This window comes from Ursus americanus, chromosome 13 (assembly GCF_024610735.1).
Source record: "Ursus americanus isolate L20-20 chromosome 13, mUrsAme1.1.p, whole genome shotgun sequence".
In the NCBI taxonomy this organism is placed as follows: domain Eukaryota; kingdom Metazoa; phylum Chordata; class Mammalia; order Carnivora; family Ursidae; genus Ursus; species Ursus americanus.
In genome coordinates this window covers 36,833,339-36,845,603 of record NC_142139.1, presented here as the reverse complement: position 1 = coordinate 36,845,603, position 12,265 = coordinate 36,833,339, and the positions used below count along the sequence as shown (strand labels likewise).

Sequence of the window (12,265 nt, the reverse complement as noted above, 5' to 3'; positions counted from 1 at the left end):
CTTTTAAAGTAAAACTACTTTTTTCTTCATTTTGTTTTATGTTGAGATTAATCAAAAATCTCTACTAAATGGGAATTGCCATGTGGGTGCCACATAATAATAACTTTAAGGTCCTCAAAAAAAGTTTTCTAATTGATAAATTACATAACTAGATAAATTATCCTCAGTGGCTTATGTTATATGCATTTCATTATATTTTAATTTATATAAATTATATAATGAAAAGCATAACATTTTTAAAATCTAGGATACTGAATTAATCATAACACCAAATTCCTAACATATGTCAGGGAATTAGGAGTTTACTGTAACAGGAAAAGCATTTTTAATTGTGAAACTAGAAATCAGCATCCACAACACTTAATGTCTATGTGCTTATGATACTGTGCCAACTAACAGAGACTGAAAAAGATAGGACCATAGCTTACTGAAGCTTATCAAAGATACCCAGGCAGATAAATATTAAATTATTTCCATACTTAAATGTCATAAGTCAATAGTACTGTAATTTTAAGAAAGCATTAGAGGTAAACATCCAAACACTTCCCAAGTTTCGTCACTCAACAGACATCAAATATTCGAATTCTTCTGTGGGTGACCCTATCCACTGGGAAATAAATATATTCAGCTAAAATAGCTCAATGTCATTAGGCATTCAATTCCTTTAATGTCCATGTTTCGAAGTCCTTCCCAACTAAGATCACATGATTTTCCTGTTTCCCATGCAGGTGTACCAACCAGGGATAGAATATTCCAGCTGGGCAAATATCAGTGCCCTGGATCCTCTAATCATTATATTTTTCATCATAAATGACTTAAGAGCTTTGTGATTATGATTCTGCTTGCCAGGTAACTTGACTACAGAAAGAAAACACACAGAACATAGCAAGACAAGTGTTCTCGTCCAGGGGGAAAATATTTTTGTATGATGCCATATTAGGTGTCCAGGCTTTGGTGGTCATTCTCAAGCTAAGCTTAACATGAGTCCAATCCTGAGTGGATCCAATTTTTATCAATATGATATATCAAGAACTCTGAGCTTGACATCAAGGAAATTCAAATCAAAACCACACTGAGATACCACCTTACGCCAATTAGAATGGCAAAAATAGACAAGGCAAGAAACAACAATTGTTGGAGAGGATGTGGAGAAAGGGGATCCCTCCTACATTGTTGGTGGGAATGCAAGTTGGTACAGCCACTCTGGAAAACAGTGTGGAGGTCCCTTAAAAAGTTAAAAATTGAGCTACCCTATGATCCAGCCATTGCACTACTGGGTATTTACCCCAAAGATATAGACGTAGTGAAGAGAAGGGCCATATGCACCCCAATGCTCATAGCAGCAATGTCCACAATAGCTAAATCGTGGAAGGAGCCGAGATGCCCTTCAACAGATGACTGGATTAAGAAGTTGTGGTCCACGGGGCGCCTGGGTAGCGCAGTCGTTAAAGCGTCTGCCTTCGGCTCAGGGCGTGATCCCGGCGTTCCGGGATCGAGTCCCACATCGGGCTCCTCTGCTGGGAGCCTGCTTCTTCCTCTCTCACTCGCTTGCTGTGTTCCCTCTCTCGCTGGCTGTCTCTCTGTCACATAAATAAATAAAATCTTAAAAAAAAAAAAAAAAAAAAAGAAGTTGTGGTCCATATATACAATGGAATATTACTCAGCTATCAGAAAGAACGAGTTCTCAACATTTGCTACAACATGGACAGCACTGGAGGAGATAATGCTAAGTGAAATAAGTCAAGCAGAGAAAGACAACTATTATATGATTTCTCTCATCTATGGAACATAAGAACTAGGATGATCAGTAGGGGAAGAAAGGGATAAAGAAAGGAGGGGGTAATCAGAAGGGGGAATGAAACATGAGAGACTATGGACTATGAGAAACAAACTGAGGACTTCAGAGGGGAGGGGGGTGGGGGAATGGGATAGACCGGTGATGGGTAGTAAGGAGGGCACGTATTGCATGGTGCACTGGGTGTTATACACAACTAATGAATCATCGAGCCTTACATCGGAAACCGGGGATGTACTGTATGGTGACTAACATAATATAATAAAAAATCATTAAAAAAAAAAAAAAAAAAAGAACTCTGAGCTTGAAAGGCTAAGACACAGACCATGGACTACAACATTCTCAGAGATAATGAACACCACATAAAAACATTCAGGTAGACACCTAATAGCCTTCCCTAGATGGGAACCAACTTTTGCATTCCTACATAGACCAAGTAAACTGTGTTTTCATCTTATGACTTTTTATATTAAAAGCTCATTATATTTTCTCACAAGATGGATGGTATGAAGTAATAAGAAATCTATATTGGGCTCTGCTTCTGGTTCCTGACATAGAGCTCCTAAAAGTCTTGTCATTAGGAGTGCTCAAAGAATCTTCTGTTCTACTATTTAGTCTCTGATCCCAGTTCCTGACACAAAGCTCCAAAACCTCCATAATTTTTTAAGTGATAGGAGTGTCTGATGCCAAGCTCCTAAGTCCCTTGGAATTTCCTGGGTGATAAGATCATCTTTTATTCTAATGAGGTGACTTTTGGTGGGCTCCCAGATGGGGGCGGGTCACCAGAAAGACCAAGCCATAATTAGAAGTTCAGAATTTTCAGTCCTACCTTCCATTCTCCAGAGAGGGAGAGGCTGGAAATGGAGTTCATAATCCATCATGTCTACATAATAACACCTCCACACAAACAGTAGAGTCTGGTGAACTTCAGAGTGGGTGAACGTATCTACATGGCCAGAGGGTGGCATACCCCAACTCCACAGGGACAGAAGCTTCTGTACTCAGGACACTTCTGGACCTCACCTTATGTATCCCTTCATCTGGCTCTTCATCCGTATCCTCTGTCCTATCCTTTATTAAATAATAAGCTGGCAAATACAATTTTGTGTTTCCCCAAGTTCTGTGAGCCCTTTATCATGCCTAAGGTGGGGGTTGTGAAACCCTGATTTCGAGGCAGTTAGTCAGAAGTCCTGCAGACAACCTGGGACTCACAACTGTTGTCTGAAGTGGGGGCAGTCTTGTGGGATTGAGCCCTTGTCCTGAGGGACCTGACCCGAACTCCAGGTAGAAAGAATCAGAACTGCATCGAATTGTAGGACGCTCTGCTGGTGTCACAGAATTGGCTGGAGTGGGGAAAAAGCCCACACAGTTGGTTACTAGAGGTGTCAGAAGTGAAGTACTGTGTGTGTGAGTAAAGGAGAAACAAAGGAATGGTTTTCCATACAGAGGGACTCTAGTTCCTTTCGGCAATTTTAGTTAACTCTCTCAGCTGAGAGGGTTTAGTTATCTCTCTTAATTTTTTCTATTAAAAAAAATTAATTTCCCAATGCATTCAACACTGTACAGTATTTTTCAAGAATGAAGAACAAAAAATGTCTGTCTTGTGGTGACAAAAAAGAAATAAAATTCATATTTGTATCAGGCACTCCAGAAATTAACCCACGGTCTCTCAACAGAAACAATGGGGAAGAAACCGAGGAGAGAAAATAAAGGGACCCAGGAGAAACCTCCAGAACTCTCAGCAGGGAGGGCAAACGAGACCATCTCCACAGCCCAGAACAGATGGAAACCACCACACATGGCTGGAAGGAATCAAAAATTAGTTTCCGTGCTGGTGTGAGAGGCAGTAACAAAGACTGGCGATGCTTGATAATTTTAGCAGTCAGCTCTGCTAACAGACACTTTCGCACAACAAGGTCATCTGTGCCGTTGTTAATGGAAAATGATAGCCTGACCGCAATCCCAATTTTCCAACAATATTCAAAAGGGGAGACTAATTTTGGCCACCTGACTTCTGTAACTGTTTTTATGTAATACTTGCAAGTCCATGTGCAAAAGATTAGAGAATTTGTTCCCACACTCTTTCCTGAGAGAGGCACAGTGAGGACCGAGAAGGGTACTCAGAGAAACTCAAATAAAAAAATTAAAGTCCACACTGGGAATACTGGATACACCCGTTCAACACACGCACTTTTTCTCATTAAAGAAGGTAACTACAGGTCCCGTTCCAACCGCAACTCCACTTGGGTGCAAATACATGCCAACAATTACAGTAGCTATAGTATTTCTTTGGAACAGGCCTGTTATTCAAATCATTGCGGAGACTTTATTACAGCATCCCCAGAATGTCGGGAGGCCAAACACAAGGCACCGGCCTAGTAGGCAATATTACCGTTAGTATTTATGCGATCTCTTCTGCCACATTGCTCAAGGACGGCCTCAACAAACTCTTTAAGCTCCTTTCCTACTGCCACAGACTCCACTACCACTCGCAAGTTCCTACCTCCTCTTACGAAGCCTCCATCTGGTAAAACACATTGACATTAGAATTTCAAACACACCAGGCTTCAGTTTAAAGGCGTGATAATCCTAATGACATTAACTTGCGGTAATTTAAAACCTTACTCCATAATCACTTTATCTTTCTCCCATTCTCAAAGGATTCTAGATTAAAACTGGCACTCTTCTGCTTTTTCCAGTCTCTGAGGCGAACATGAAACAATTGTCCTCCAACTAGAGTTTAATTTCTCTTTCCCCTGTTTGCCAAAAATGCCACAGGGAAGGAGTCAAAACAACTAAGCGTTTGCTTGAGTTTTTGCCAAGAAAACTTTCCCCCACTTCCTTGATCACACAAATTCTCTTAAAAAAAAAAAAAAAATCCCTCTTCCACACGAAAACAGAAGTGAGTGGAACCATATTTTTGCCTTTTCCGAAGGCCTATTTTACAGGTACAGGCTAGTTGGGCCTACACATTGCTTCTCTCTGTAACACACCAGAAACCTTTATACTGGCTGCAGCAAAGACCTCACAAGAAGATAACATTTAAAGCAATGTTCGGGCAGCAGTAACACAGGACCCAAAGGGATTGCTCTAAATTTTTCAACAGATTAAACTATGGAATACATCCAAGGGGGAAGGAAAAAAAAAAAAAAGGAAATGAAAATACAATTATAGCTACTGTCAGTGCACCTGTGAAAACCAATCCTGCAGGTTTAGCCAATGGCGCTAGGGTTTTGAATTTTAAATAAAGATCCCTATAATCTGGCAAGTGACTTCACATGTCTCAACCTTCATCTCCTTAACTATTAAATACCTCACACCAATGTATTTCAGACGACTCTGATGATTAAACACCATGTGTCAACACAAAAACTGAGGTGTATGAATAATAGAGAGAAAACAAGACAACTCCAAATAAGTATGACTCACGAAAAATTTAATCACAAATTAAAATTCTACCAACTATAGGCCTTTTTTATTTAACATTTTATCACATATAATTCACTCTCTATCAGATACTGTGTGGGCTTCTGGCATTATCTCACATTACTCCTTCTGCCTGTAATTTCCATCTAAATATCTTTCTATGTGAAGCCATTTCCAACCTGCTAATCTCTCCAAATCTGCTAATCTTCCCCAACCTTCTGCAAGTTAAATACTTTTCTGTTACCAAACCGTTTTGCTCATACCATTATTCTACATTTTATGGGATAATGGGAGGTGTGTGCGCCCCAATACTTGCTGGAGAATGGACTCCTGAGGGCAGAAATCCTTTCACAGCTCCACATACCCAGTGTCTACCAATGATTAGCACACAGTAGGCAATAAATAAATGTGAATGAATGAATGAATGAATATATTAATAGTCCTTCTTTTTCACCCTCTAAAAGAGGGACGAGACCAAACATCTCCTAAAGTGATTTCTATTTTTAACATAGATTACAAGAACATTAAGTGACATTTTTTTCATGTGGAAATTTTAGTTTAAACACACTGTCAACCACTACACCTCTACATAATACTTACTGGCTGGAACAATGAAATCTCCATGTAACTCATAGGTCATAAGAGGCTCTGGAAGACTCCTGTATGAAAAGGACAGCCGAGAATTAACCAAACACATCCAAACAGGCCACTGTTATTTGTGTTCATCTTTTATAAAAGGCTACAAATATGATGTGCATTTCTCAGTTAATGTGTAAAACTTTCCCTATGAAATTTTTTTACATATCAAAAAGATATATAAATCAAATGGATTACTTTAGTAACTACTATCTGTACCAGGCACTACCCAAAGCTTAAGCAACCACAAATCCCTATCAGATCTAATCACATAATATTTCACATTTAATCTTGGAAAATACCTTTACAAACATCTGAGTTTATATATAAAATTTCTTTCCACATACTAACTTATTTAAAGTCAAACATTCTATCCAACCAAATATAAGCATCTAGTTTTGAAAATCATGTCTAGGATATTAATTGAAGATGCCACAAAAAAACACTGAAAACTTTAAACAAAGATCATATCCTCTCCTCTTACAAATCTCTATTACAGAAATATGATATCCATTTTTGGCTTACGCCTATGAAACAATAAAAGAGATATGAAATAAAATTGATAACAATGCAAAAAATGCCCACATAATTTTAATCTTCTACCAAGCAGATTACACAAATGGTAGTGTATTTTATCCTGCGGTCAACAGAATGCTACAGTTCAGTGAATTTTTATACCTATCTTAAATTTTAAAAGACCAGATCTCTGGACTCTGTAAAAACACTTAAAGAATACTTAGACAAGTATCAATTTGCACAGTCTTCCTGGAGGGCAATCTGGCAAGATATTAACAATCTTGAAGAGGTTTAAATCGTGGAACTCAGAAATTCCTCTTCAAATGCTCAAGGAAAAAAAAAAATCAAAGACACACACACACACACAAAAATTTAAGACATATACGAAAGCCAAGAAAAAAAATGCATGGATAAAGGAGTTCATTTCATATTGCTAAAGAGGACAATTAATCAACAAGACATAACAATCCTAAATGTTACTGTGTCTAAGAATAATAGGAGTTTCAAAACACATGAAACAAATATCGATGGAACTATAAGAAGAAACAGACAAATCCACACCTATGTCTGGAAATTTAAATACTTCCCCATTTGAATAACTGATAGAACAAGCAGACAAATCAGTTACGATACAGAAGATTTGAATAAAGTTATCAACCAATTTTACCTAATTGATATGTCTCTCACCTAAATGATACCCCAATAAAAGGAGCAGAAAATACATTCTTTCCCAGTGCACATGGAACATTTATCAAGATAAACTATATTTTAGGCCATCAAACAAATCTCAATAAGTTTAAAAGGGTTTAATTTATACCAGCCCATTTCTCTGATTACAATAAAAACTGAATTAAAAATCAGCAACAGAAAGATATCTGGAAAACCCCAAAGAAAGAGAAACTAGAAAGTATTTTGAACAAAATGAAAATGAAACACAGCATATCAGAATTTAAGGGATGTTATTAGTAAAGCAGTATTTATGGGTAAATTTATATCATTCAACACCTATCTAAGAAGACGGGTCTTAAACCAATGACTTCACTTTCCATCTTGAAGAGTCAGAAAAAAAAAAAAAAGAATAAATTAAACACCAAATACACAAAGGAACATAAATAAAATCAACAAGAATCAAATTCAACAAGATAAATAAAAGGATAATACATCATGACCAAGTTGGGTCTATCACAAAAATGTGGTTTTGCCTTAATAGTAAAACAAAATGAATGCAATTCACCACACTAACAACTAAAATAGAAAAACTGTATGATCATCCCAATAGACAATTCCGGGGAGAAAAGATAGCTTTTCCCATAAAAGGTATTAGAATAACTGGGCATTCATATTCAAAAGCAAACTTGGATCCATATCTCATATCTCACATAAAAATGAACTCGAAACAGATCAGAGACCTAAGAGTATAACCTAAAACTATAAAACTCCTAGAAGAAAATATAAAAGAAAACCTTTGTGACTTTGGATTAGGCAAAGATTTCTTGATACATCACCAAAAGTACAGTTCAAAAAAAGTCAAAGCTGATAAACTGGAACGTCATCAAAATTGATGCTCTTTGAAAGACATTATTAAGAGAAGGAAAAGACAAGTGACAGACTGAAGAAAACATTTGTAAAGCACATATCTGAGGAAGGACTTGTATCCAAAATACATTCAAAAATTATCAAAATATAATAAGGAAACAAATAGCTCAGTTTGTTTAATTGCGTGAAAGACACAGACATTTCACCCAAGAAGATACATAGATAGCAAATATGCACTTAGAAAAGTTTAAGATTATCGGTCATTATGGAAGCGAAAATTCACAGCACATGAGATATCACTATACACCTGTTAGAATAGCTAAAATGAAGAAGACTGACCATATCAAGAGTTGACAAGGATGTAGAGGAAATGGAACTCTTGCACATTTAGGGTGAGAATGCAAAAAATATATATAACCACTTTGGAAAAAAAAAAAAGTGCATCAGTTTCCCAAAATGTTAAACATACATCCAATATGCAATGTTGATAGACACTCTACTCCTAGGCTTGACCCAAGAGAAATATAAGCCTGTTCACTCAAAGATGTGCAGAAAGGACTTTGGTAGCTTTATTTGTAACAGCCAGAAGCTACAAACAACCCAAATATCCAACAAGAGGTGAATGGATTTTAAAAAAATCTGTGGTGAAGGGGCGCCTGGGGGCTCGGTCGGTTAAGCGTCCAACTCTTGATTTCGGCTCAGGTCATGATCTCAGGGTCATGAGATCAAGCTCCACATCAGGCTCCACGCTCAGTGGGGAGTCTGCTTGAGATTCTCTCTCTCCATCTCTCTCTCTGCCCCTTCCCCCTACTCACGTGTACTCTCTCTCTCAAATAAATAAATAAAATTTAAAAAAAAATCTGTGGTCTATCCGTACAGTGGAACACTGGTTAGCAACAAGAAGGGATGAACTACTGGTACAGGCCACAACACAAATGAACCTCTAATTACGCTAAATGAAAGAACCCAGATTTTTTTTTAAGACAGATTTTTATTCCATTTATTTGAAATTATAAGAAATGCAAATTAAAGCACAGTGACAGAAAGCAGACCAGTGGTTGCCTAGGAAAGAGGGAGTAAAAAGGGAAGGGTGGGAGAGAGGATTCCCAAGGGGCATGAGGAAACTTTAGGTGGTAGCGGCTAGGTTCACTGTCTTGATCACGGTGACTGCTTTACAGGTGTATGCACATGTCACACTTGCCACGATGTACGCTATAAAATATATATTGTTTATTACAGGGCAATTTCACTTCAACAAAGCTATTTAAAAAACAAAACAGATGCAAAACTATAAGTCATGTTCCCTACACAACTTAGGATACTACAGTACACGTACACACACACACACACACACACACACACACACACGACAACCATAGGCACATCAACTAAAACGTAAAGCCCTAGTGAAGAAAAGCTGTTCCTTATTTCCTCTCTCCCTCCCCTTCATCTCCTACGCTCTCATTTAAAGAAGAAAAATAAAATCAATTATACCACAGCCTAAATAAAAAGAAGTAAACCTTCAGGGTTTTTTGTTTCAAAATATGTGAAAAATGGCAAGGAAGGAAAATGATGACTTGGTAAGGAAGGAAAATGATGAATTGGCACAGAAGGAAAGCTAAACAGTTCTGAAAAGAAAACTGGGGGGAAGGGGGTGGAAGAGAACACTTAGAAAAACCATAGAGAGCATTTCTGTCCCAATAAAAATGAATTTGCATCGAAATACCTTCTATGAGCTACTTCTACCATTGCCATGTGTCTGCTAGTCAATACAGCATAAATAATAAGTATTAAATATTGTTGATGGTAGGGAAGCAGTAATAAACATGACAAGTTCCCCATACAAAATGTATTATACCGAGTCACTGTGTCTCTCAACTTGCCATTCAACATGTTTCGATCTACCCCTCTTTGCTACCCCTTCGGATCTGCCTATGAATATAAATCATAATATTTATCTAAGCTGGCATTTTCTTCCCGAAAAGTTCCATTCAATTTCCAGACTTTAAAAGTTTCCTCCAGGTCAAATCAGTTTACGAGAAACCTTACAAAATAGCTCATTTATCCCTTCGCTATGGGAAACCACTGTAATGAACATGTTAGCTGGAAATCAAAATTATGGTCTGAATAGATAGGTAATCAATCAGGGAGCTGGTATTCAGCCCTCTAAAACACTGAAGTAAAGAATTTTTGCCTCAAATCAGTAGAAGCAAAAGGAAGATGCCATACATGTATCTGCTGCACATCTTTCTCTTAGTGTTTTAGGGGTTTGGCTACTTCCCTTCTTACACCTCCAACCAACCAACCAATAAGATGGCTGGGTTATTTGCAGTGAGAAGAATTCAAGAGCAACAGCTTTTTTGGTGAGAAAAGCTATATTCAACTTTGTGCTATGGTACCCTAGGTGACAAAGCTGGGATTCCAACCCACGCAGGCTGGCTCCATCCATGCTCTTGACCACCACACCATATTACCTCTTATACTGAAAGAAATGCACAGGCTCAGGCCATAACCAGAGAGCCATTTGGTGCCTCACCAGAGAAAGTATTACTTAAATCCTAATTACTGCATTTTTAGTTGCTAAAAATAACACAGGGGAAAGAACAGCAACCTAACGTTCAAAATCTCCCAAGGCATCTGCCATTTTATGATAATCACTTTATCACATTCAGGCAGACTGTGTATATTGTTAGGAGTGAAGTTATATAATAATAGCATCTCATAATGTTGTTCTGTAGGCAATGTTTGCTTAAAAGCAGAATTCAAAAGGATAAAGCAACGTAATGAGAGAAAAAGGCAGAAAAAGCAACATAAGACCAGGAGTGAGAAGGGACTAGCTTCAGAAAGTATCAAGAACCAAAAAGAAATTTTATGTACATTACTCAGTAAAGAGATCCTTTACGTTTACTAAACTACTTACCCCACCAGGAAAAAAAAGGACCATGTGGAACAGGGTAAAAAATTTTTAAAAATAAATAAAATAAAAGCAAAAAAACTCATGTAATTTATTACAAAACACCTGGATTTTTGCCTTTAGTTTCCCACCAATAACTGAGTCGCCTTGGTCAATCCCTTTAACTGTACTAGCCATGAATTTACCAAAGAGTAAAATGGGTTTAAAGCTACCTCCTAGAGTGGCAGTACCCTTTGCTCGTCAAGTTAACATATGCAGTTCATTGTATTCTTATCTCCCTCGCCCATTCTGTCCTTCATCCATCTAGCACAGGCTTTCTCAATCTCAGCATTACTAACATTCTGTACATTTGGGGGCAATGGTGGGCTGTGTCCTGCACCGCGGGATGTTTAGCAACCCATCACTGGCCTCCACCCATTACATGCCAGTAGCATGTCCTTTCCAGCAATCGTGACAACCAACAGTATTTCCAGACACGGCCAAGTATCTGCTGGGGGATGCAAAATTTCCCCAGTCGAAAAGCCCCATATCCTGGTGACAGGTACAGCTCTAGGTGCTGGAGATACTGCAAAGAACAAGACACACAGGATGCCGATCTTCAGGAAGCTGACATTCTAATCCCCACGTGGGAGCCAAGGAGATTCATTTTGTCTGTAATTCTCATCCAAACCAGTTAGTCACTACCAGTGGCAGATAGGGAGACATTAACCCATAGATTTAGCATTAATTTTATCCCTTTATCAACTAGGGACAATAATGTACTTCACAGTTAAAGAAAAAAAAATTTAAACAGTGGTTCAAACTATCTTGTTTAAATAAAATACTCAAAAGTAGGTAATACACATCTAAACCCATTGATAAATTTTAATCTCATTAAAAAGTGGGACAACCAGGGGCACCAGGGTGGTGCAGGCAGTTGGGATGTCCAACTCTTGATTTCGGCTCAGGTCATGATCTCGGGGTTGTAAGGCTGAGCCCCACGTCAGGCTCCATGTTCAGCGGGGAGTCTGCTTGAGATTCTCCCTCTGCCCCTCCCCATGCTTGTGCTCTCTCTTGCTCTCTCCCTCTCTAAAATAAATAAATAAATCTTGGGGAAAAAAAGAAAAGAAACGAAAAAGTGGAACAAGCAGGTAACAGGCCTCCTGATATGTTACAGGAAGAATATAATACCACTATGATGTATTCATGGAATAAATCAATTTTTCAAAAACCTAATCTGAATCTAATGAATTCTATAGATTTAACTATTTACAGGAAATCTGACAGCTAGAGAAACATGTTAAATGACACCATGACACAATCTGCCATATCTAAAATACAGAAAATTCTACTTAAAAATAACCCACGTTGGGACCTGGGGAGCATGGTCGGTTGAGCATCAGACTCTTGGTTTCAGCTCAGGTCATGATCTCAGGATTGTGAGTTCAAGCCCCACATTGGGC

At 38.1% G+C, this 12,265-nt stretch overlaps 1 protein-coding gene across 2 annotated transcripts in view; it reads right to left on the bottom strand.

The window, feature by feature from the left end:
- ARHGAP10 (Rho GTPase activating protein 10) overlaps positions 1–12,265 on the bottom strand; it is a 313,438-nt gene that overhangs the window by 114,060 nt on the left and 187,113 nt on the right. For both annotated transcript variants that reach the window (XM_087866502.1, XM_045798867.2), the window contains one exon: positions 5,822–5,880. In XM_087866502.1, coding sequence (XP_087722628.1) covers positions 5,822–5,880 — 59 coding nt within the window. The remainder of the gene's footprint in view (positions 1–5,821; positions 5,881–12,265) is intronic.